Below are 27248 nucleotides of genomic sequence, written 5' to 3'. Positions count from 1 at the left end.
TTGTTTCCTGTCAGTCAGCAGTGATTATCAGTTAATCAACAGTGATTTATAAGAGCAGTGATATGCATTATTCATCGTAGATTATCATGTAATCATCAGTGATCCATACGAGCAGTGATTATCTCCCAATCTGCAATGACAGGCTTAAACAAGACTTTGCTGGCTATTACCAATGATCATATATATATATATATATATATATATATATATATATATATATCCCTGTTGATAGCGGTTACATATTAATGTGGAGATGGGATAATTAGCATTATGGATGTATTAATTACAGTAAAACTAAAAATTCTTCTTAAAGCTCTAAGTAACTTTATAGGAGAACTTTATACAGAGTTTAGACATGAACTGTTTGGGTTTCGTGGATTTGTAACTCTCCTGTTTTACCTGGAAAAGGCTCGAAGCTCGTTCGCATTAGGGGAAGACATAGATTTGTAGTTTTGTCGTATTTTGTAAATGAGACGGTATTTGATCGCATTTCGTCTTGGTGTGTTTAGATTGTTATTTTGTGAAACGATACGCTGAAAGAGTTTTGGCATCATTATCTTCATTATAGTCATCAGGTCAAGAGATTTATGAGCATAATTCATCGCTGCAGAATAATTGACCTAACACACCATAGCATGGATCCCACAACCATGAGTTTAATGTATTAGGATCACTGGATGATCGGCTGAACGCTAAAGAAAACGGGAACATCAGTACGTCTCCCGTTCACCACATCAAGGGGTCGTAACAATCTGTCGTAGTCTCCCACCACTTGTCGAGGGTGGTGTGGGTTGGGCGTCGGTGCTCTCGATGTAACTCGGCACACAGGTTGCACCAGGGCGCCGGCCATATCGCCCGCCAGTACCTTCGCCACTGCAGGTACCTCAAGTACGCGGAGGGGTGATTCGCCAAGTAGACCAAGCGCCTCGCCAGAGCCTCCGCGCTCGAGAACTCCATCGCGTCTATGTAGGAACCGAAGGGAAGGGTATCGCTGTACTTGCACCCCCCATATACCACAGGCACCATCCCGTACTCCAACGGGCGCCAGACCTTCTCTGTGACGTAGTCGTCACACAGAGCGTTCTCAAACGAGAGGTAGAAGAGATGCGACCCCGCCAGCCAGCGGTAGCAGTAGGTATCCATGTGGTTCTTCCCGCAGGCGAGGTCACCGCACTTCCCAACGGTGGTGATGTTGACGTGTCGTCTAAGGGCCGCCACCAGCGACTCCCGGCGGGACTCTGTGGGACAGTGGCTGGCCATCCATGCTGCCAGACGGGGCCTAGCGCCCCACCTGACCTCCTGTCTGGTAAACCAACTGTCATCAGGCCTCCCGTCTTCTTCGCCGCTTTGGTCTCCTGGAGGACTCTGGTCCGTGTGTGTAGCATCGTCATAACCTTCGCGAACATGGGTTGACGGACCCGTGGTGTTGCCTGGAATACCAAGCCCCTCCTCCCGCAAGATGTCTGGAAAGCTCTGGATCACCTCGTCGTACCGCCGAGCTCTCTCGCTCCGCAGTAGATCGTCCTCGCGACGCCCCCGGGTCAGCATGAAGGCATCGTACCGTCGAAGGTGTTCGCTGTAGCTGCGGAACGCAGGCGATGATTTGTTTAGCTTGTCGTCCGGCTGAACGGGGCATTCAGGGGGGATACCCAAGGGCAAGAGGTACCCTTGGCTGACGACGATGTCGTTGAGGTGGTGGTAGGACATGGTGAGGTTGAAGTAGACGCCGTCCTTCTCGGCTTGCGCCCATGGACCCGAGGCCAGCTGGCTGATGGGAGGTGCCTAGGGTGGATGGTCAGGGAAGACAGATCGTCAGCTCCTGTGCTTCGTCAGGCAATCCAGTACCTTATCTACAAAGGCCTGACAAACACTATGGCAAGTGACACATTCAGCTAGAAACAGGTTAACCCCAAAATAGACTCAGGAGGGAGAGTCGTCTCCAAACTCTCTTGCTTAACCCTGACAACAACCATTAATATATTCAGTTAATCACCTTCTCCCAGAAGTAAAATACTTTATTCTTGTTATCGAGGAATATTTTATATATGATTTTTTTCTTTCATATTTTCTTGCAAGATCCCATGTTGGTTGGAAATGCTAAAGCCTCGAATACCGTCACCGACAGACGATCAGTAGCCGTCTCTGTGAACCCACCTAAGTAAGAGAAGCCAAAAAGATGATTCTGAATTGTGAATTGCCATGACTGCTTGCCGTACTCAGATGCTGCGGTCTTTGTAATGGCTACAGAACAGATGAATATCATTTGACACTTTTTTTTTGTTAGCAGAGTGACCTCTGTCCTTTGAAAAGTATTGTAAATAATTAAATGGGTTCCTTTGATATAAAGCAAAATACAGTGCGATCAATTCTATCTCAACAGGAATTATGATATACTCCACATCACTGAACACACAGAGTTATTTACCTGCTTAATCATGTTTGTTAATGTAATTGAATAATTAAACGGTCGAATGGCTGGGGTCACGATTCTAACCAGCAGGTCGGTTGATTGGTTGTTTCGGCCTATCGACGGTCAGGGGTCGGTCGTACCGTTAGCGTCAGGAATGTTTAAATCTCCCTCAAGTAGACGTAATCCCAAGGCAGAGATGTGACCCAGAGTGTCAAAACGTAAGCTTGAAACCGTCGCTCAAGCAGATGTTTACTTCGTGTGCGAGACGGTTACTGACTGCAGTACAGCCACGGCTTAACGAGTGAGAATGAGTTGGCGGCGTTGAAGTGGGGTATTAGGCTAATGCCTCCTCCTCGCGTTTGTCTTAGTGAGGGTACATGAGGACAGACTCTCGCAGAACGAGGAAATGCAAGTAGGAGAAAGAGAGTTACCCCTCTCAGGCGCGACCATGCACACTTATATACACATGTACACAAAGAGAGAGAGAGAGAGAGAGAGAGAGAGAGAGAGAATAATGAAACTTTAAAAATAATTCTCTTCGAGTCGTTTTAACGCGATTGGGTTGATGAGTGAAAGGTCACACGTAACTGTTTTATTGTGTACGAGTCTCCTTGTGTATGTGTATACATGTATGTTTTTCTTCGTGCATTGGCATACACCTCACCGGGCTGGTCTTCCACCCTCTCAAAAGCAAATATATCAGCGCTGCAAACCACACAGATATAGAGCACTCGGAACAATCGCTGACTTCCTAGCAACCACAGATATAAACATTGACACAATGAAACAAAGAGCCACCCCCCCTCCAGTACAATACCCACCTCGGCATGCTCGGCACTGATTTGTGCAACGGAGCTAAACCAGTCACTAACTAACCACGAACCCTCTCAAGGAGGAATGATAAGCCTACCCCTGCCTTACACGTCAATAACCTCTAAACACAGATATCTCCCTCCACTCCTCACCCCCCCCCAAGTACGTGTACATTGAAATGACCAGATAGGCGCTGAACACCCGTCCTCCCAACTCTTGGACTCCACCTCAACCAGACAGACGTACGTACATCCATAAGAAATCACACTCCCCAGATAAACACGGGGTCACACTTTCCCGTCTACTCTTTGGACATGACCCATTCAACCCAGCAGCAACGTAACGTAAACGTTTAACTATTAAGCCCCGGGGTCGTCTTATCGCATTGAAGGGTCGTTTCATCGTACTCAAGGGCTTTCCCGTTGTGCTCAAGGGCTGTATCGTCATGCTCAAGGGTCGTCCCGCCGTACTCAAGAGGTTAACATTTCGTGGTTTCGGTATTCCCAAAAGACATGTGGAGACAGAAAGTAGCAGTGTACATCTAGGGTCAACGTGACAGACTGGCGGTCTATAATACCTCAAGTTCCAGCCAGATCCAGAGCTGGCGTGGGGATCGAGGGGGTAGCGGCCGTACGGTCAGGTCCACACTGAAGAACATGACTGCGTCAGCCACCCCCACCAGCCTCTCCGTTGCCTCCTGCGTCCATACGAACTCACACCTGTAACGCGTCACAAAGGATCACTTATCATTATGATTAATTATTATTATTAGCATTATATAACTTCAGGATCTCTTTTACACGGCTCCTGCCTCATATATATATATATATATATATATATATATATATATATATATATATATATATATATATATATATATATTAACCTCCAAGTGGGACAGCGAGCTTCCCTCAGCCGGCCACGACTGCTGACCATTCCTTCCCAGGCCGCCTGCTTTTGCCAGAAGGGCGTCCACAGCACCACCCGACGAAGGTCAGCCATCTCCTGCTGGTACACCTGCCGGCAGGCCTCCCGGGGCGGCCCTGTCCCGAGCTGCCGGCCGTATGACGCTGCTCCACCTGCCGAGGATAGGTATTCAGTAATACATACACGCCGACGTAATTAAAATTCTCTCTCTCTCTCTCTCTCTCTCTCTCTCTCTCTCTCTCTCTCTCTCTCTCTCTCTCTCTCTCTCTCTGAAAGAGAGAAATTCCAGCAATTAATTCATTCACAGCCGAAACTATGTGGTTGAATGATCACATATGTCTTACTGTCTAGTACTGTCCTGTTTCACACTCACACACAGATAAAACAATCCATTTTTTTTTATATATTTCTTGAAAGTAAGGCAGTAACGTTGCAGACAGGAAAAAATAGTGATAAGAGAATCCGGTGTGAACACACACACACACACACACACACGCACACACACGCACAATTTCAGACAGTAAGAGAAAGCAGATGTTGACTGACTTATTGTAGAAGTGAATCTACTTTTTTTTCTCCAACTGTTCATATGAGTCAGTGCTGTAATATGTGTGTGTGTGCGTGCGTGCATACGTCTCGCAAGCCTGTGTGTGTGTGTGTGTGTGTGTGTGCTTGCATATGTCTCGGTATTAAGGCAATTGCAAGAGGGACGAATGGTAAAGAACACACAGGGACGAGGCTTTGACTAGGCACAGGTCATTCAAATCACACCATAATCTCCAGGGTACAAGGAGATACAGAAGCGAACGAGCGATAGACGATAAAATATAAGAGGTAGGGGAAAGATGGCGTCTGGCATCGAGCAAAGGGAGTTGGGGGAGGGACCCGGCGTTCTCAATGGCCTCTTGAACCGTTAAGCGAACAAACTATAATAAGAATCATATTACTTCAGCATAGCAACGACTTGTCGGGTGGGGCCACAGAGGTTGTGGGTGAAAGCAACGATATCTCGAGACTGTCAATGGTTGGTATTGCCAGTTTATGGTGAGGAATATGGTGATATTTGTGAATGTATGAGTAGTCGGGTTTGAATGAAGCCGCCATGTGCCGATGTACGATGATATCTGAAAGACGTCTCTCACTGTGTTGGAATATGTGTATAAACACATTGTATAAATACAAACATATAGATAACAATTTTGCATCAAGTTTTTCATATGACATAATCTGTGTTGTTAGTAAGGTTGTTTTACCTGTTTGATAACATGAATTTCGTTTAAGAAGCCGACATTATAATATGAATATATTATAGACCCAAAGTGCTTTGACATATAAGAATCATATAAAAAAAATCATGCCAATTACAGTATAACTAAAGTATTTTTGTACAGCTATCTTGTACACCTGCTATCATAGAAATGTGCATATAGGATGGGCGTTGTCAACCTAGCGGTGTTGCCGGCAGACAGTGTTTCACGTTTGACGTCATCATCATCATCATCATGCAGTGTGCACATGTGTATATGGCATCATGATTGCAGTGTGGCCATTTATGGTGTCATTCAATCTGCACATGTATGATGTCCTGCCGTCGTGACATATGATGTCAGTGTTGTGCGTGTTTGATGTCTCAACATTGGCTGTTATCGTTTTCGTTGTCATCATTAACAACAGTCTTGCCATTAAATGATAGTTAGTCGTAGTGTGAACATGTGTGTGTCTGGATTGAAAAGTTTTCACCAAAGTGGGTTTTTTTTCTGTATGATGACTCGTCACACCACAGTTGGTGATGTATTGAAATTATTAATGACGATGTGTTTTTCATGGATCTGAAAGACTTAAAAAAAAGGTTGTACGTGTTTGTGTTATGGTGTTTACACCAGGCCAGCTAAATTGTTCATTAAAATGAAATGATGAAATTGTTTAATGAGACTTTTGTGCTGGCGTGAGACCAGTATTCTACTTGTTTGTTAACGGTGTTTGCGTGTGACGAGGACCTTCGTTAAGAACATAGGATGTCTGGTCGAATGGCGCAAATGAAAGTACGACCTTAGAGAGCAACGATACGACCCTTGAGGACAATAATACGACCCTTACATATATTGACCTGGTGACTGAATTGATCCTTAGGGGTCAGGTATAAAGGCCAGGCCACCGTATCCATGAATCGTACCGTCGTGTGCACAAGGGTCGTAATGTCGTTCTTAAGGGGTCATATCATTGTACTGAAGAGGTTTGAGTTAGGCCTTAGGTTGCTATTTAGAGAATACAGTAATATATCCTTTCGAGGTTGTCTGTGAGAGCTAGATGCTATCATAAACAGAAAACATGTGAGTCGATAGAAATGAAAAGCGAATAGATACCTTCACAAATGTTTGAAAGCTTTCTTTAGATGCAAATAACGCCAGGCGAGGCAGGCGATCCTTAGTGATATCTTTAAACGTGTTTGTGATGAGAAGGAAGTTCTTATGGTGTAGAATGGAATTGTTCTTCAGACTACTGAAGAAGAGTCACGTAGTCTAGTGGAGAACGTTACTGTTACTGGAGCTGCAGTTATGAGTGGGATGTAACGTTCAAAACAACGGAACGTGGGGGAGGCAATACAGGAACAGTCACCTAGCGTCGTACAGGAACGGAACACTGTTCCTTTAGACAGAAATGTTGCTCAGGAACACTGTAACGTTAGCAAACATATATTGCACAGAACTCTGTTACGTAACGGGATGTGTTATTGTGAAATATTTTGACGTTAGGAAAGGGTTAGAAGGAACTTTCAAAGAAAAGATTAAGAAAATGTAATAAAGATAGCTAAGAAATGAATACTTTGAGAAGTTGTATATACCACAGTCTTCCAAATTTTCCTCCCATCACATTCCGGTGTTCTCTGGCCTCGCTACAGAGAACCACTCCCGAACACCCGCGGATATAATAATAACCTGATATATTTTCATTTTTTGGACGCCGTGTTAGAAAGTATTATACACTCTCCCCCATAAACAGGACAGCGGATTGGCGGTGTAAGTTGGATTTCCACTGTACTGGCAAGGCTTTGACATTTACACTCACACACACACACACACACACTCTCTCTCTCTCTCTCTCTCTCTCTCTCTCTCTCTCTCTCTCTCTCTCTCTCTGGTCGCCTGTACTCTCACTTTACCTCCCCTCCGCCTCTCTCTCTCTCTCTCTCTCTCTCTCTCTCTCTCTCTCTCTCTCTCTCTCTCTCTCTCTCTCTCTCTCTCTCTCTCTGTCCTGTAAGCATTCGCACAGAAAAAAAAAAAAAGGAGAACTATTCAGCCCACATATGAAAAAGCACACAGCGTCAAAAGGTCATATTGCGTCACCCCGCATCATAGAAAAACGTTGGGCCCACTGTTCAACGTTCTGTGCCCCAGTCTCCCCCAATATTGAACAATACTGTAAGAGTCCTGTGTCGATTCAGCCACTCTCTACCACAGTGGAAATAAGTGCAATGAAGTCCTTTGATACTGACTTATTTCACGTTCCTTTCTTTTAATATTTCATATGCTGTTTGATAGGTAATAGAAAGGGAATGGGAACACTCAGTTTGTTTTTTATCGTAAACAGCTAAAAGAATAGAAAGATTATTAGAAAACTGCCTGGCAATTAATTCCCTTCGACTGTACATTTCCTGATGTTTGAGAGATTTATTTCAACGGCATTGGATTTAATCAGACGCGCTAGGTAATATTTTACAGTTCATGGTAGGTTGAACTCCAGACTTAGTTTACTGGCTTTGGATCGACCCAGGACACCCCCCTGAATCCAGGGGACACCCCCCCAGGATCCAGGGACACCCCCCAGGATCCAGGGACACCCCCTGGTGAAAGGGGTCGCTCAGCTTACCTTTATCGACGTGTTTGTTATTGGTCGCGTGGGTTCGACCATCGGTAATGGTTAGATCCTCTGAGGCCAGGTCGTTGGTAGTCTGCCTGTAATTAGCATAGTCGTCCATGGTCTTGTTTTTGACCTGGTCGTTTGCCGTCTGATAATCCGTAGTTTCGCTGCTGACGATTCGAATGTCGATGTTGTGGTCACTGGTCTGGTCTTGGCCGGCTTCGTCGTTACGAACCTGACGATCGTTCTGGCTTTCATTGGCCTGATTGGGAGTGCGCTGGTCACCGGCAATCAGGTTGTCAGTTTTATGATCGTTAGCGGTACGGTCTGTAATGGCGCCATCGTGGATCATTAGGTTCCTGGCGTCGTACTGGCCATGAGTGTGAGAACTCTGGTCATGGGTAACGTTGGTTTTTTCTAAGTCGCTGGTCTGGGTGCCGTCGTTTCGGCTTCTGCTGGGGACGTCATCGTTTCGGGCGGCGTCAGCAGGCAGATGTAGATGGGCGTGGTTATGCGTAGGAGTATCCTGGTGGGCGGGGGAGAGAGGTTCGAGCGTGAAGGTCGGGCCGTAGTTGTAGAGGTGGAACCAAACTAACCAAGAGACGAGGAGCACCAGGACTCCCAAGACTTTGGCTACACTTCGCCTCCCCATCTCACGTCGAAGTGCCAGGTCCTCCCTCCTCTTTCCCACCGCGAACCTCCAAGTTGGTATCTCTGCCTGGAACAAGCGACTCTGTTTATGCTCTTGAAGTACATACATGATTCTGAAAGTACATTTGAACTCGTTAGCAGGAGTTATGTACGGAGGTACCCACCTCTCTTAACACGGAAGGTAATGTCGCCTTCAAGGGTTGTTTCGGAACTAAAACACCTCCATTTTTCATAACGTGGTGAAGATATGTGTATAGTTTGAAAGTTAAGAGGGCTCGCGATAGAGTTAAGGGAGTCATAAGATGAGTGAAGGATCCTTATGAATAGATACAAAGAGGAGGAAAAAATAGTGATGAAGTGAGTTGAAACATGATCAGGTAGATAAGCCACAGATAACACTGATGTATGTTGGTGCTCTCAGCACAAGCAGATGAGTGGATGATCACGGAATCGCCCACTTTAGGTAGTGCCAAGGCATCTCAGGGAGAGTAGGGACGCGTGTAGACAGACATGGAGTAGAGTGAGATCATATTTAAATGCACCGAATACGATCTCGTCTGCAGAAGCTTAGGGGGGAAAAAAAAAAAGAAGAACGCGACGACCCCACCACCACAGGTATTCGGAAGACATGCTGATGACATACGCAGACGTGCTTTGTAAAATGAGACGCTGTCGAAAGAATGAGGCAGATTATGGTATAGTGTAAGATCAGCGATGATATTGAGGTGAAGGTAATTGTAACATGGGGGATGATCGAAAAGTATGTCGATTTATATATATTGCGTTGTATTATGGTGGCTTTTGTTATCTCCTGCATCGCTCTACACACATATATACCTGAAAAATCATTTAAGGTCATTTTTTGTCAAGACGTCGTGTCTGAATGTGTGTAAGACCCGTTGATGTGTGGTTACTGGAATCAGTGTATCCCGGATAGGGCCATCAATAGCAGCTTGGATTTCAGTACAACGGGTTGGAGGAACTTGAGGTGTCGACCGCTGAAAACTTGGAATGAAACTGACAGATGATAGAGTACGATGTCGTGCAGCTGGGGGGGTTTAACCCTCGTGAGCCCGACGGTACGACTCGAGCACGACGGTACGACCCTTGAGCACGACGGTGCGACCCTTGAGCACGACGGCACGATCCTTGAGCACGACGGCACGACCCTTGAGCACGACGGCACGACCCTGGGATATGACGTGCCATGCCTTTGACCTGACCCATTGTACCGTAAGGTCGTATCACAGGCGTACGTTACCACCACCACATCCACAGCTATTCAGTCACCATCCGACCATCATGACTGTCTTCATCCCCACAGTCGTCGCCACTTTTTGACGCCAATCACCGGATACAATCACCAATCATCAGTCCCAATCGCCACCACCTGCATTCTAGTCTACACCTTCCTCTCCTCCTCATCACCACCACCATCCTCCTCCTCGCCATCACCAGGGACCTCTTGAAGGACAGAACAAGACTCATGTATTGTCCACAAGGACACCACAGTATAATATATATATATTTGTATGATAACATACAACAAACACAGACTCTTTTAATTGTCTTGCCGGTGGGTGACGCCTCCCACAAGCAACACCTTGTCTTCAATGTCGTTCGGTGTTTGTTAATGTTCTTTGTAGTGATTTTATTTGTTTCCTTCGTGTTCGTCATTCATTCCAGTAATGTTTTGATTGGGTCATGATTTTTTTTTTTGGATTTTTTGTTTTCCGTGATTTTTTTTCATTCTTGTGTGTAATTTTCGGTCTATATTGGTAAAGATATTTGTTATATATTCGCTTTATCCGTCTGTATGTGCCAGATTCTTTGACGTAACAGACTTTCTCTCTCCTTGGTCTCCTAACGACCACACCAGTCCGACTGGATTACCTTGATTCCAGTTTTTTTTACCCATTAAATGCGGAGGTACGACCCTTGAGCACGACGGTACAACCCTTGGGTACAATGGTGTGCCCATGACCTGACCCTCTAGATTAAGGGTGAAGGTCAGTCTTTCAGAGCGAAGGTTCATAACGTCGTGCTCAAGTATCGTACCGTCGTGCTCAAGTATCGTACCGTCGTGCTCAAGTATCGTACCGTCGTGCTCAAGTAGTGTACCTGTCGTGCTCAAGTATCGTGCCACCGTGCTCAAGAATTGTACTGTCCTGCTCAAGTATCGTACCGTCGTGCTCACGAATCGTACCGTCGTGCTCAAGTATCGTACAGACGTGCTCACGAATTGTACCGTCTTATCTAAGAGTCTTTACTTTCGTGGATAAAAGTTTTAACCTTTGTGTTCGGGAGATATACCATTGTGCACAAACACAAGTCTTGCTTGAGAGGATTTGGTAGAATTATCTACTCTAACATCTTGCAATATGCTGATAATATAATCCCTTCGGAATCGACGTCGGTATCTGAGATATAATGTCTAAACATTTAAGTGTTAATTCAACAAGTTAAGTGATAATTTACCTAAGTGTAAAGTTAACCGAGTCATGCGATACCCCTGGGGGACATGGCCCAGACCAGCTGTCGCTCTCGGTACCGTAAACTAAGCGATCCTTGCAACAAAATCTGGTCTGGTTCCTTAGATTGAATTAAGTTACATGTTAAGTTACATATCTTGTATGTATGTAACTTAAGTCAAGCAACAAGTGCTATACTGATAGTGACTTACTGACTGAAGACAATCGTGTGTTATTTTAAGTATTAAAGTTCAAGAGCGTTCCATCAGTGAACGCCTTATTTACTTGCTGGCAACTCCATATATTTTTTTTTCCTTCCCGAATTTTTGTTTAACGGAACTTCAGTGGTGTCTGGGCCTACTGGAGGACGATCGAGTATAAATTTAGAATTTTATAACCCAAGACGTAAATTCTGAATCAGTTTATCGATTATAAGGTAATGTATCTTTTCGAGAAAAGAAAAGAAAAAAAAAAGACCATCGAACGCGTATGTTGGCCGAATGCCATCACGTAAGCGTATCGTCGCGAATATAATTAGACTTGGATCCCTCACTACAATGTCACCACTACCGCTGTAATCATCTCACATATTACAGTTAAGTCATGCTACACCAGACTTAACTGTAATCGCACAAGACAACGGTACAGCACCGCAGATGCTGTTGGTAATATCGTCTCACTCCATTGTCTCCGGCACCAGATCCTGGTTACCGCCTTCCTCCCAGAGAATCACCGCCACCAACCATCGTAAACCACTACAGTCAGACACAATCCCATACTTCTAGCACTTATTGCCTCCCCTATACCGCCATCACAATAACCACCACAACCATGTTTCGATGCCTTCTACCACCAACACATTTAATGGTCCCACCAGCCGACCATACTACTGCTACCAAAACCACTTCGAGTATCGTCCCTCCTACAAGTAATACTGTATCTAAAAGAGAAAATGTGACTTACCTATCAAGATGTATAGATAGTGCTACATTCCAAACACGAATGTCATGAAATAATACATCAACATCCAGCAAATGTTGAGGTGTTATCAAATATGGTGTCCGTCTTGTTTTAGATGAAGTGCCCCCGCCACCAACTCACTCCATTTTCTCAAAGTGATTCTTTCTACCCCTAGAGGGAAAACAGTGCCACGGTTGTCTGTCTGGTGGAGTGAAGACGTAAAGTAAACACTGTTGCGGTAAAGTTAAGTAGAGCACTTTGTACCCCCTATACACTACACAGGGGCTCTGTTGACTGAGTAGGAAATGAATGTAAATCACCACATCCGCTTATTTGTTGGGATTTCGCACGTATCGAAACTTCGTCAGCTTCGCATAGTGTTGATAGGACAGATGTAATTTCAAGTGTAAACGTAGAATGCATTGCTCCCCACACTCCACTTGGTCAATCGTCCTAGCAGGTAAAAATGGTCACATATACTTGGCTGCTCTCGAATTTATCGTGAGTTTTCCTGGTATGACCGCGCGCTACAGGTTAGTTTTACAGGACATACGAAGTACGAAGGTAAAACTCTGTAGTTATGCTGTAATGTGTACATAAAAGCTTTACGTTATACACAGATGATTGATTTCTCTCTTAGGTTCTCAACAGCAAAGGCTTCGTAATAGAACTTCCTTCACAAGCACACACACACACATATAATATATATATATATATATATATATATATATATATATATATATATATATATATATATATATATAGAATTAAAGACAGGGTACATGTACACTGTTATGAGACGGGGCGACACAAATGTTAAACTCTTTCCCCGTAAGACACAACTAGTAAATTTATGAGTGTCCTAGTGAATCTCATATTTTGGAGAGGCTATGCAGACGGTCTACAGAAAGCCTATCCGACGTATGGTTCAAGGAAGAGGAGGGAAAAGATAGCAGAAGAGCCGGAGATACCAGAGAGGGGGGGAGGTCACCCCCATGAGCGCAGTATTTCTGTAAAGTTTTAATGAATTGTTGCAACTTTGGGAGGGCAATGAGAGCTTTGGTAAGGCTGTGTGGAACGGGTTCTCAAAACCACCGTGCCGATGAGTGGTGCCAAGCGTAGGATGTTCCTAGTTTTGAATCTTTTAAAATCTATGCACGAAAAAAAAAAAGAAAAATCGGAAATAGTTAAGCATATTTAAGAGGAATGATAAAAAATGAAGATTACTACACGAGGAAAAAAGATAATTTCTTATGCTTTTTGAATCCCGTGGGTCTGGCAATATCACGTATGCTCTCACATTATATATTTTTATATTATGGTGTGCCGGAGTGTCCTAGGGAGGGGGGGGGGTCTGTTCTTTGACCATAATTCCTCCTGATACGTGTGAGGAACTTGCCATGGAATATGGACGAGGTGACGCAAAGGTCATGGGTGCTAATTAGCTAGAAAGCGAAGAAGATTGCGTCAACTTCGGGGGCATCTAAACAAAACCTTGAAGTTCGTGTGATACACTTCATGAAATTCATTCCTACTAGATTTATTAAGTGTAAAGTAATGAGGATGGAACATGGTGAAAGAAGACCTCATTATTATTATTTTCTAGAGAGGAAAAAAAGTTTCAGGAATCTATGTATGAGAGGGACTTATAATTTGATTGAGGGTTCCATCTTAGAACAGCAAAGGAGACCAGCTATATGCTGGAAAATATAAGCATCGCTCTCAAGCACACAAATAAGGAGATATTCAGCAAATTTTTCATATCCAACATAAGCCCAGAATTAGCATATGCTCCACAAGTTTGGTCACCGAAACACAAGAAACACCAAGAGCTAATAGAGAAGGTCCAGAGGAGAGCAACATTGATGGTACAAAAGTAAAAAGAGCTTATAGAAGCCTTTAGTTTGCTCACCATGGAAGAGAGAGGAGTAAGGGATGAGCTGATTACAAACCTTTTAAGTTTTTGGACCAGATTCATGTCTTAGAATGAACACTTCTTCGAGAGATGTAGGGAGAGGAGAACCCACAGGCCATGGCATGGAAAAACAGGTGTGAGGTGTGTACGTAAGTGTTATACGCGCGGTGGATGAAGAATGGAATCCACCGGACGAGGATGTGGTAAATATGAGCAGCTCACACAGAATGTTAAAGATCGCACGATATGAGAGAATGTTCGAGAGACGGAACCCCACCACGAGTGTAAAGCTCGTTCCTCCCGTACTGTAACAAATAAGTAATTACACGCTCGCATCCTCCTTCCATACTCCATTAGTGTATCATTAAGTCCAGTTAGAACCATTCTGACGGGTGTGTACTGGCGGCGCTCACTGCGGTATGGAGAAGCGCATGGGCGCGAGACGCCTTCGGTAATTGATTCCTTTGAAAAACGTACATGTTCCTCGTTTGGTGTTTTCTTCATGAATACAGAATCACTTTGATTCGTCTGTGTTTATTAGTTTTGTGTCGTCAGCAGTGACGTGTCTCGATCTGTTCGCGTAAAATGGAGAGGAAAATTCTGTATTCGTGTGGCTATGACGCGTACGTTACGTAACGGAGGTGTAACATTGTTTTGGTTGTTGTGTTCATAAAAAAAAAGTGTTATAGATGATATTGTTTACGTGATATGTTTACGTAGACAAATCTCATCTTAGTTAAACTACCTGTATTACAGATATTTCCCTCCAGTTCAGCAAATAAAGTCAAATGTGCTAGAAAATGTTTTTTTTCCATATATATATATATATATATATATATATATATATATATATATATATATATATATATATATATATATATATATATGCATTACAGATTTATGTAAGACTTGCTAAAGGGATATGTGATTTAACAAATTAGCCAACTGCATCGTTACAAGCATGTGGCTCGCTTGGAGAAGTACAGTTAGGTCGTGGTTACAGCGGCAGTTGGTCTCCGCTTCCAAAAACTTATTCATGTGGATTTTCAAGCGTTTTTTTCTTTTTGTTCTTTCGTTCACTGTAAGAGAGCATATTATTTAGAGGTCACGTTCAAGACTCGTCTGGTCTTAACGATGGAAAATGTCACAAAAGAAAGATATATATATATATATATATATATATATATATATATATATATACTTGAATATTTTATGTGGTCTGTGCTTGTGTTTGAGTGCGCGTTATGAGAATTAGGTACTTCGCAGGTCTCTCATCACCAGTGGTTGGATAATCACCCGATGATTGGATAATTAGCTCAAGATTGGATCATTAGTATAAATAGAATAGACAAGACAGGTTCATCTACTTTAACATCCAAGAATCATTTAGGTTTTTGGGTGACTACATGACATATATATATATATATATATATATATATATATATATATATATATATATATATATACATATATATATATATATATATATATATATATATATATATATATATAAACACACGAGGATTGTCTTACGAATATCGTGATAGAAGAACCCTTGCGCCCATGGACTTACGTGACGTCAAAGGGATATCATATGACTGGCTCGAAAATATTATCCACCTCTTGACCTTAGTCTAGATTTCTGCGGGCTGGCGGGCTGGCTGGCAGCCTTCATAATCCTTCTCGAACGTAAGCATCGCTACGGTAACGTATCCTCTACGTCAATGCTTACCTCCCCCCAAAGGTGTTCTCGGTGATGCAACATTGACGGGAAACACAACCATTGTCCTGGCCGTCCTTGGTTGATGTGATATATATATATATATATATATATATATATATATATATATATATATATATATATATATAAGTGTTGTAGTTGTCCTCATCACAAGTTATGTGACCGAGCGTGTCAGCCGCCGTCCTCCTCTCGGCGGCCGTTGTTGCGCCAGCATGACGTCATGGGCGGTGTGGGTGTCCCGGATGTCGAGAGCGGAATCTCTGTGTGTCGATGCAAAAGGTTAAAATTTGATCTTATTTCTCGTATTTACATGTATAGGCCTTCACTTATCAACTTCGACATGCGTTGACATATTTACTTTCGGATGTTGTCGACGTAGTGATCGCAAACAATTAATCCTTCACACTTAAGTGTGAAATTTCAGCCCAGGCAGTTTCTGGCTTGGCTAAAGTTACTTTATTAAAGTTATAAACGGAGTGTTAAACTTAGGATTAGATTACCCGCTCTGGACAACGCTGACATTGTTGCCTACTGCATGTTATCTGCAACAACAACCTCCTCCCCTCCTTATGATACAGCTCAACGGACACATCAGGTCTACGTGATAACAAGACTTGCCACCCTTTTCACTATCATGTAACTGCTTATCTGCCATCTCGCTAGGAATGGCGCCGTGATGGAGTCCCATGACGGTGGAGAGGGAGGTGTGTGGTGCTTGTCTTGACGGACATTTAAATGGTCTTGTAGACAGAATGGTGCCGTTGGGGGATGATTTTATTTGCAGTTTGGCTTTGCAGTATTGATGGCGAAGAGGTAGGATGATTTCGAAAGATGGTGATGTGCGATGACGAGGATTTTAGAAGTGGTATTTCCTCTTATCCCGCACGAGAAATTACCAAATACCATAGAGTGGCGTTAGTAGTGTCATTGTTTACTTTATTTGTTCACAGTTTCGTTAAAAGGATATTATCGAATGCGTCGATTAAATGGAATGCGACCTGTTAAGCAACCGTAGTAATAGACATTAGCATAAGTATAATGGAGTGATGTTTTCGTGGCACTTCGGCTTAATAGGCTATGAATTGATGGCGTGATGACGACAGAACCTTTATATGACACATGAGATACGGTAGTAAAACATGTTGTATTAGATAAGAACCGAAAAGATATCGCTCGACGTTGCTGAGAATAGTTTTTGAAATAAAAGTGAGATTGGTGGAGATGTAGGTAAATGAGCGTACGTACTGTAGTTACGTGAAACAAATGAAGATATACAACTTCAGAATCCTCGATCGCCTGGTGGTTTATTAATAAGTGTTTTGTGAGTTTTTTTTTTTATTCCGCTATCAGAAACTCCTTCGTGTGAAGCCTGCTTATCTTCTCGTGTTATCGCCCCTTCCCTTATCACTCTCAGATAACTAGTGTTATCATGATTCTCCCGTTGCGTTGAAACACACGCTGTTACGCACATCTAGATGGGAAAATGACCACCTAGGTTAGTGACATTTTACATTATATGCAAATCGAGCAGCAAACTGGAATATTGCATCTTTAGCACCAGCAGGTGTTTGTGATGACTGGATACCCATATCAGTAGACTGGTAGTAGTGGGGGTATGATGTATTTAGCTAAGAAAACGTGAGTGGGTATGGCTAACGAAGCCTTCTTCCCACCTCGCGAAGTTCTCATTACGAAGCTCATGCATATACAGCGTAAGGAGTGCTGACCTTGTTTGACCGTATGTGGTAGTTGGTTAGTCAGTCATCTAAGTTTTATGTCTCCTAACTGCCAGGGGTCATTAGGACCGTTAATGGTATTTTATTACCAACTGATCGATCGAGACTCAACACCTTTTGGGTGTTCATAACAATTCTTCGATCACACATGCTGTCACTACGTGTTTGGCCCGTTTGTGCGGTGGGCAAGGGGTTGGGTTTGGCCAGCGTCCTCGCAGGTGCAGAGCCTATGAAGAACAGGAAGCAGTGGAAGTATGTGGCATGTTAATTGAGCGGAGGTAACTGGTAGCGGCTTCGAGAGGAAATAATCCCCTTTGGATCGGAGGCATGAGTCATGACCCCCCTTGGGGACGCAGACATAGAGGCGGAAATTACCGTCATGAGAGAGAGTTGTACTTTCCTGTATTTACAGTCATGAATAGGGGCTATGCGTCACTACAATACTGCTGCGCCAGTAATACAAAAAGGACAGACAGACAGCCTTTGGAGTTACTGCAGAGATTTACTTCTTAAAAGACTTTGTAGGTGTATTTTTCCCTTAGAATTACTGTAGTAAACTGTGAGGCTGCAGGATGTAACGATCAATTTATGATTAAGTAGTTATGCCCAAGCCAGTCCGTTGGTTTCGTTAAGCATTTCCTTATTTTTTTTCCTGTATTTTTCATCTTAGGTAAGATGCATCATTCGATGATTACCCCATTTTTCAAGAACAGTTTAAGGAATTTTCGTCAATTTTTAAAATTGCCTGAGGGGTCGTACCATCATGTTCAAAGGACTGAGGATTTCCCCTCCACCACGGATCATACATTCGTCCAAGACAAAGGATTATATATCACTAGGCTCTACTTCCTTTCCAGTCCTGAAGGAGATTGCTGAACCTCAGGAGCAACAGAAGGGCTTTCTAGTTTTCTTCGAGGCAAGAAATACCTCTGACAGGAGACTCATTAGCAACCCGAAATGTAAAGAAGGTCTTTTACCAGAACATATACAATGAAACCTGAAAGAAAAACAAAGTTCAAATGGACTGAAAAGAGGAGATAGAAAAGATATAAGATAAAGCCGTCGAGGCGAGGTGGGCTCTGCTGCTTTCTCCTGCCGTAGAGGAAGTTGTTGAACGAGGTGTTCCTGACCCAGTCATGTACCTCTGCGTCACATCAGCTGTAGCTGGTGTGGAGGGAGGGAGGGGTAGACCTGCCTCGGCTGGCTCCTGACCTGCTGACGGCAGCTGGCTGGTGTGTGGGAGAGCCCCTGGCTGACTGCTGGTTTCCACCACCTGTTCTCAGTATCTCAGTGTTGCAGACTTTTCCTTCCTTGTATCGTCTTATCTTAAGCCTGTTCGTTGATAAAGTCTGCACTGTTATTATTATTATTATTATTATTATTATTATTATTATTATTATTATTATTATCCTTATTATTGAGACGTTATATTAAGAAAAAAACGCTTATTTGAATATTATCTGCTAAAACAAAAAAAAAAGAAGCGAATAATAATAACGCAAGAAAGCAATTAAAACATGTATATGTAAATATTTTTGTCGTTGTAGTGTATTTCTTATTTTCAGTGATCATTATCCCTTGGTGTTGAACGCGTCAGAAATCTCATAAGAAATATCAAAAGACCGTCTTTCGAAGTTAGAATTCTGAATTTTCTAACTTTTCGTACAGCATTTTGGCGGAGTCCGAAGCTCCACCATGTTATGATTATACTATACGTATTGTGTTATAGATATAGAAACCCGACGGTGATTCGAGACTTGGGGGCGAACGTGGACGAAGACCAAGGCTAAGTTCGAACGCTGTACGTTCATCGCTGTCTTCTTCTCATCGCCTATCTCTGCCCTCCCCCTTACTCCAAGCGGTCGTAATCAAGACCGGAAAGGCGTATCGTTTGAAGACTTCTGTGCTCCCCCTCTCCTCCAGTTGAAGACCTTTGGGTCTCCCCCCCCCCCCCCTTTCTCTGTATCGTTGAAGGCTTTTGTATTCAACCCCCCTTCATCCTCCATCATTGAAGGCTGTTGAGCCTCGCCCCTTCCCTATAGCGGCTACAAATAGATCTATTCAATAAAGACAACAGGCTATGAAGAATGAACGATCTTGAACATAGTTTTCTGTGTGGATTTGCTTGTTTGGTTACAGTTGGTCAGATAATGTAAAAAGTTCCTCACTATTCACATCCAAAATGGATAGTAATTGAGTACGATAATACGATACTCCGAGTTCGATGGTACGATGAACGTCTCGGTCTTCAAACTCGATCGTGAGGCTCAGTTCTTAAGAGTTGTACCGTTGTTGTCCAGAGTTTGATGACTATTCCCAGTTCTGTGTATTGATAAGAGTTAATGTTAGTGAATCAAAAGATTACATACTAGTTGGGGGGGGGGGGGGGGAAGACAACAAAAAAAATGACGCTCTGAAACTTTTATTCGCATAATTTGAAATCGCAATTGTTTTCCTTCGATTCGTCGAGAGTCGTCTGAGAAAACGTCATAAAACTCCTACTTTTAGGGAGACCTGCGAAGTTTGATAAGCATATCTACGATGCCTTATCAACCTTTCAGTCATTCTTTCAGGTCCAGAGACTTCTATACCCCTGTTTCCACCAAGGGAATGTCTACTTATGTACGAACTGTATCACAGGAATTTGAAGAGCATTTTGTGCTGAAAACACGACTGGTATAGGAGTTATACGTGTGGGTAGCTACTGTTGCCTTTCCGACGCAGGACCTTTTGGAAGGGCGTCGGCAACAACGCTCGCCCAGAGATGTAATTTCAAAGCCACCAACGGTTTTTTAGTCATTTCAAAACCCAACATTCAGTGATTGCTTTCACACGTCAAGAAATACCAAGTTTAACATTGTTTGGAATTCACCAGTCACTAACTAAGCTTGCGCTGCAGGCGGAGGAAGCTTGTGTGTTTTAAGTGTGCTGATGAAATTGCTGTGTGGAGAACATGAAATAGAAATACAGAAAATGAAACGAGAGGAGGTAAATAAACATGTCCAAGGAAAAAATATCACATGTCGAGTTTGACTTTGACTTGGGAGTCGGGATTAACCTTTAGAACACGGTGGTACGACCGTGGAGCACGACGATACGACCCTAGAACACGACGAAACGACCCTTGAGCACGACGTTACGACCCTAGAGCACGACGAAACGACCCTTAAGCACGACGTTACGACCCTTGAGCACGACGTTACTGCCCTAGAGCACTACGCTATGACCCTTGAGCACGACGATACGATACTTGTTTTTGCTGCACTGGCGTTCGGGCTGACTCAGTGACAGGTCAGAGGCCCGGCCGTGATACCCAAGGGTCGTAGCGTCATACGCGGAGGGTTACAAGCCACTGCACATGATGAGCTTTGCAAGCGCTGGGTGAGCTCTTGTACCCACAGACACGTGGTCTACAGCTCTTCCACACACACACACACACACACACACACACACACACACACACACATAGCAAAGGGGCAACAAAAACATTTAGAAAAACATGTATCCCTATGACAACACAAACACACATCGGACGCACCTTCAACCTTGATGTAACAAAAGATGATCGCGTGAAGGGTAAACTTGTTCCTACAAACTGTATGTACAGTTGTATAAAGCCGTATGGGAAGCTGCCGAGGTAATCAAGAGAAGCCTTAGATATGTAGCACATAGGTAACCTTTCTATATACACGCAGAGAAGATTTTTGAGCAATTGCTGGAGGTAATAAGTCGATCTGTTGAGCGAACAGCCTCGTCTTAATGTGTGTGTGTGTGTGTGTGTGTGTGTGTGTGTCGTGTCTTTGCAGCCTCGTTTAGAATGCCACCCTTGTTTCCATGCCCGTTGCCTCTCCTATCATTTTCTGTTCTTATATTTACGTAAACAGAGAACATAATCGTAAACTTAAGACATAATTCGTTCTGGCCTGTGACCCACTTCTTATCTCGCCTCTCCATGACGTTTTCATGGAGAGGTTGGGTGGTCAAAGGCCCTCGCCATTACCCTTGTTTCCCCTCACTAGAAATTAACTTTTGCCGTCATCTCCATCAGCTGGGGTTAACAAACTTTTTTTTTTTTTTAACCCAGAGGAACATTATCTATCCTACAACTCAGTGAGATTTGAAATGTGTGGCTCACCCAGTCACGGTGCCAAACGATATATCAATAGATCTCAATCGGCGTTGTATTTCCGTGGGAATTTTGCCGTTTGCCGTACATACATGAATGTATGTGTCTGTATGTGTCAGACTATCCCTAAGAAAGAGGAATATGGCAGTAATAACAGCTGAAGTCCGGAGTTGAAGTCGGGGGAAGAGGGTTAGGAGGGGTTGTCAACATGCTGGTGGCTCGACCAGTTAAAAATGGAGCGCAAGTCAGCTAGGCTTGACACCGGTCCAATGTGGGTAAAAAAGTTCCCGGTAATTATATTTAGTCTTTTTTTTGCTATTATTTTGAATTGATAACAAAAAAGACTAAGAACATGTGGTGACCTTAGTTTGTTCACGGTGTCATAGAACTCATTATAGCACACTGGATGGTACATTGTGCACACAGTCCTTCTTACCATAAAAACGTTTGAAGTATGTTACCATAAAAACGTTTCAAGTATTCGCTTCCTAGTAATTCTGCCGCAGGTGTTTGCTAGGCTACAAGAGGGCAATCGTTCTTACCGGACATCAGTTGGCTCCTCAGTATATACTATTTCGCGAAGGGTAAATGACAAAGCTGATATTGGTAGAACTTAGAAAACGCACAGTTTGGTTTAGATTTGGTTGACAATCTCGGTTTAGACTAGTTTGCTTTTGTTAAAGTTATCTCAGGTTAGGTTGGGGTTTATGTAACTAAGCTAGTATTATGTAAGTCCAGAATAAGTCTAATTTGATTTAGTTTGTCCATGCTCTGTTAGGTTGATTTGCTTTAAGGCTAGACCGAGCGTACTTTGGATAAGGCCGATATTTTTCAACTTTATCTTGGTCAAGGAACCCTGGAATGAACATGTGAATATTGTTTTTGGAACGCTCATCTTCCTTAAGCAAAATCGTAGGTCTTCATCAGCAGTTTTGTACCCAGCATTAAGTCAGGCTAAAGTTAAAAAAAAAAATCCATTTATAAATCAAGAACCTTCTGGACTTTCATAACTTATGTATGTATGTATATATATATATATATATATATATATATATATATATATATATATATATATATATATATATATAAATTTGCGGAATCCTTGGAAAATGCTTGCAGAAACCCTTGGCTTCTGGGGTTGGAGTGTTAGTCCGATAAAGCCACGTATCTAAGATTTTTCCTCCTTGCCAAGATTGTCGAGTGAGTCCACGCCACACCCAACATATGTAATTATATATATATATATATATATATATATATATATATATATATATATATATATATATATATATATATATATTAGTGTTTATTCCTGGTTACCTTTATTTTTGTGTTCGTTTATATTACTTAGGACCTGGTGGGCACAATGGTATGACCCTTGAGCACAGCGGTACGACCTTTGAGCACGACTGTTGTTCTTGGCTTGGGTGAGAATAGCTTGTGTTCAACGGTCGTTCCGTCGCGGTTCATGGTCATATCGGCGTACCTAAGGTGTTGGGTAAGGGGTTGTTGGTACGCTAATGGTTGTCGCAGCGAGAAATGAAAATCATGACACATTCATAAAATACTCGTGTAAAATGACTTGAAATTTCCAGTAAAATAGAAAACATCTAATGTTTCAGTTGTACACTGTAGATGATACATCAGTATGTGTAGCAGAGATGTTTGTAGTACAAGCACTTTACGTAATGCAAAGTTGTACATCACCATCTGGTTTACAACCACAGAAGCATTCTGCGTCAACCCCCCCCCCCTCCCCTTCTCTATCTTTCACAAAAATTCCCTTTTACACTAAACCTGTTTACTTTCTTTTCTCAAGTTCAGTGCCGCCGGTATTTTTTGAGTAACATACATTTATAGGTCAGGCTCTCTTAACGATGACATTCGTAGATGATATATGTAGATATTACACTGGGAGACCTGTCGAGGGAAACGATAGCTTTGTATATTTAGGGATATCCCATACGCGTTCGTTGACGTGGTACTACATAATTCTCCCACGTTAATATAGATTTTAGGTAAAAGATAAGACAAACAAGAAATTTTAAACATTACGGATGTAGATGCCAAAACAAACAAGTTAAGGAGAGGTGTGGTTGCTTGGGTAGAAGCAGAATCACACACTGGTCTAGCTTACATCTTTCCCCAGTTCTATACATGGCAGTCATATGCTAATGTATGTTGGTCATCAAAAGCTGCCTGCCTGCGAATGCCATAGACCGCACGAACGGCATATGCAAACATCTTTTCAAATTGATACTGAAATATGATTGGTTTTAACACTCACATGATTCCCATGGTCACGCACGACTTTTTACAGTAAATCCCCGCTAACTGCAAGCTCACTTTCTCGTAATCAGTCCAGTTACCACGTTAGAATATCATGGCCACATGTTGATTTAAGTATATTGACGCTACGGGTAAAAACTGGTAGGTACGAGAAACAAGACTTCGGTTGGACTTTGAATGCCAAACCTACCGTGAGTATGTTTTGCATTGACAAGTGGACATGTTAATCAAGTTAATTTGGAAAGTATTGCGCGACTTTTTGTCATTAGTTTAACCAATCAGATTTCAATATTGAGATGTAAAGAGTTGCTGCATTTATGGTGCAAGTGCTTTATAGTATTAATAATTACGCAGATATCGATGATCAGCTTGTAAGAAAGTGAGAATACACAGACATATACATATATACACATGTAAATATTCATACATGCTGCCTTTATTTTATTATACTTTGTCGCTGTCTCCTGCGTTAACAAGGTAGCGCAAGGAAACAGGCGAAAGATTGGGTTGGAGAAAACTTGTTGGGCTGGTCAATTTCCATAGCAAATGTAACCTCCCCATAACTTGTTTACTTTTTGGTATATCATCCGTATATGTGCGTGTCCAAATCTAACTTTTCCCCCACTTTATTGCTTGAAATGATAAATTTGACACATAAGAATAGGGCGAATGAGGATTGTTGAAAGAGTAGCAGAGGAGGAGGGCGTTTGGTTTGGGTCAGAGTGGAGGGCGGGGGATACGCGAGGAGTTGGTGTGGTGTGTTGGAAACCGGAGGCCGACGCTTGGTTTATGGTCCCGCCCGATAAATTTTGACAATACGGGCCATAGACCGGGAGAGGGAGAGAGGGTGGGGGAGCTCGGCCGCTGGGGAAGAAGTGAGTCTAATGGGGAAGCGGGATGTAGAAAGAATGGGAGTGAAAGTGGAGAGGTGCTGGCCAGAAGGGAGTGGACAGTGGTGTGTTTCGGGGTGAGATTTATTTTTTTAGGGAAAGGTTGAGGGGCGGGGGTGATGTGGAGAGTGGTGAGGGGGCCAGGGTGAAGCCCTGAAGGGTGATATATATAACGCCAGGCTCAGAAGTTATCTCTTGCTGTACAACTAATGTCAGTTAGTGTTCTCTCGATCCATTCGCTAGAGGAAACAGAGAAGCCTTGATAAGAAATCTTTGTATTTCCATTGATTTTTGTCGTTCCTTGGAGAGTATCCCAAGATTCGTTGTATTTTTTTTTCTTCATGTTTTCATTGTTTTCTTTGCGGTGGTTCGGCATTTGTCGACGTTCCTGAACAGGTCTTCCAGCTTCATCACCTCTCGCTGGCAACAAGTCTTGATGGCCTCACTGTCTCTCCGACTGAGAGTTACGGGATCCTGGTGGCTTGCATATTGATCAGCAACGGCTGCGCCCTCCTAACAAACATATAGAGGCCCATACGGACTCGAGAATTCCGGATATACTTTGTTATCATTGCACAGACATGATGCAAGAACCACCACTTCGCAATGACTACTGGAAGATAACATTTGTATGACCAAGATTTTCCCGTTGTAGCATTATAAGTGACTTTTTTTTTTTTTAACATATATACATTTGCCTTACACGACCTTTCTTTATTTGATGCCATGTAAGTTGATGAAAGGCGGCATGACATGTATCTATCCCTTCAATAGATGATGATTGTTACAATTAATAATGCTCATAAAAGGTGGGTCTACATTTTTCGTATTCTTAATTAAACCATCGGACGTCAGCGTGTATCAAGAAACAAAATCAGTGCTTTTGACCTTCGACATATAACGAACAAAAGAAGGTAATATATGTATCTCTTTTCATTTCATGGTTATTGACTGTTAGTGGCACATGAAGCCATAGTTCGTACCATATACATCAAACATACATCAGAGGCATTGTAGGAAGCGGTAATGCTCGGATTTCAAACGACAAATCAGTAGGTCATTTCGAGGCCGTTTCTGTAGTGGAAGATGTCAGAAAATGCAACATTTTCCTGTAATCAATGAGGCGCAAAACAAAGTCAAAGTCAATCATGAACTTAAAGCAAAATACTTAGCAAGATTCTGAAGCGTTGACGAAAAAGTGCTTCGCTTCATTGGACGTAAAACGTTAGCCCATGTTTTTTTTCTATTTTATTTCTATTATAAACTTCAAATCGTTACAATCCTTTCATTCACAGAGTCCGTAAATAGCTACCGTAACACCTCTTGAGCACGAGCTGTCGTGCTCAAGGGTCGTCCTCTTGTAGTACTCAAGGGCAGGCTGCACCATGATGCTCAAGGGGTGTAGGTAACTTAAAAGAATATAGCATTGACCCTTCTTTTGCGTATGATTTCTCATACATATAAATTCCAGAAGCATATTTTCAGAAACCCAATAAAGTGTATTTTGCTTAATGGTGGTAAAATGATGTTTGTGATAGGATTACTAACAAAATGTTTGTCTTTCGATTTAAAGGACAGACCAAAACTCTGTTTGTTCATGCGAGTCCCATTTATTGCATTGACCAACAGTATAATTTGTAGAAACTAATATGTGCAGATTCATTCGTGAACTTTGTAATATATTCAAAACAAAATAATTTCCATCATGTTTAAAAGCTGGAAGCAAGTGCATTATTAAGTCTTATAATATTAATGACCATTCTCAGAATAAGGAGACATCTGGTGGCTGGAAGCCGTCTATTCTGTTGTAGGGAGAGAATTCATTAATAATATTCTGTAAATCATTTATGCATACCAACTGCCCTACAAGAGAATACTTTGAGAGGATCTCGAGTCTGCTGACTTGCGTTTCCGCTTTACGTGACTTCTGTCAACTCGGCCATCTCTTCCTGGAACGCCTTCTAGAAACATCTTTCCAAAAATGAATCAACGTGCAATTCACTAAAATAATATGAAAACATTTGGCCCCGAGGCCCACCCCTGTCAAGAGGAAAACTGAAAGATAGTTATATTTCAGGTTTTTTCTGGCATCTTTCCAATGTTTACATCAAATTTGGTACATGTACGCCCTTGATGCCTCAGTTGTCGGGTTGTGACAGACGGTGGTGCATGTGCGGACGCCCGGTGCTCTTAACTACCCTCCCACCATGAGTATAGACACGGAGAAGAACCGGGATTTAATATTAAAAGCCTTCAACGATGTAGTGAGCGACAAGAAGGCCACCAACTGGTGAGTAGTCCAGGGTAGACACCGTAACATGGCCGGGGTCAATGTTAGAGGGCTTGACTTGATGCTAATGTCTAAGGCCTGCGCAAAGATTGATAGAAGTAGATTTAGATATGGAGGCACGTAGGCAAACATTTTTAGATGACCGTTGGTGCGGCGCCCAGCATGTGCCGT

General features: G+C 42.7%; 2 protein-coding genes across 5 annotated transcripts in view; one reads left to right on the top strand and one right to left on the bottom strand.

Annotated features, from left to right (window-relative positions):
• Positions 1–353: 353 nt before the first annotated feature.
• Positions 354–10015, bottom strand: LOC139757926 (uncharacterized). Its single transcript, XM_071678868.1, has 4 exons — positions 8018–10015; positions 4110–4302; positions 3801–3942; positions 354–1782 (listed from the first exon to the last, which is right to left on the bottom strand). Exons 1-4 carry the CDS (start codon positions 8766–8768, stop codon positions 727–729), a joined length of 2142 nt encoding a protein of 713 aa, XP_071534969.1. The 5' UTR covers positions 8769–10015; the 3' UTR covers positions 354–726.
• Positions 10016–26919: 16904 nt separating this feature from the next.
• The window catches only part of Abp1 (Actin binding protein 1), a 46503-nt gene continuing 46174 nt past the window's right edge, over positions 26920–27248 (top strand). For all 4 annotated transcript variants that reach the window (XM_071679040.1, XM_071679041.1, XM_071679038.1 and 1 more), the window contains exon 1: positions 26920–27077. In XM_071679040.1, coding sequence (XP_071535141.1) covers positions 26995–27077 — 83 coding nt within the window. In that variant the 5' untranslated portion in view covers positions 26920–26994. The remainder of the gene's footprint in view (positions 27078–27248) is intronic.

This window comes from Panulirus ornatus, chromosome 29 (assembly GCF_036320965.1).
Source record: "Panulirus ornatus isolate Po-2019 chromosome 29, ASM3632096v1, whole genome shotgun sequence".
In the NCBI taxonomy this organism is placed as follows: Eukaryota; Metazoa; Arthropoda; class Malacostraca; order Decapoda; family Palinuridae; genus Panulirus; species Panulirus ornatus.
This window is presented reverse-complemented; position numbering and strand designations above follow the sequence as displayed.

Excerpts from the sequence above, each read along its gene's own strand:
- LOC139757926 (XM_071678868.1), bottom strand. The coding sequence starts at position 8,768 with ATGTATGTACTTCAAGAGCATAAACAGAGTCGCTTGTTCCAGGCAGAG. Across the intron at positions 4,303-8,017 it reads TAACAAACACGTCGATAAAG|GTGGAGCAGCGTCATACGGC; the intron begins GTAAGCTGAGCG and ends TATCCTCGGCAG. Across the intron at positions 1,783-3,800 it reads GGATCTGGCTGGAACTTGAG|GCACCTCCCATCAGCCAGCT; the intron begins GTATTATAGACC and ends CATCCACCCTAG.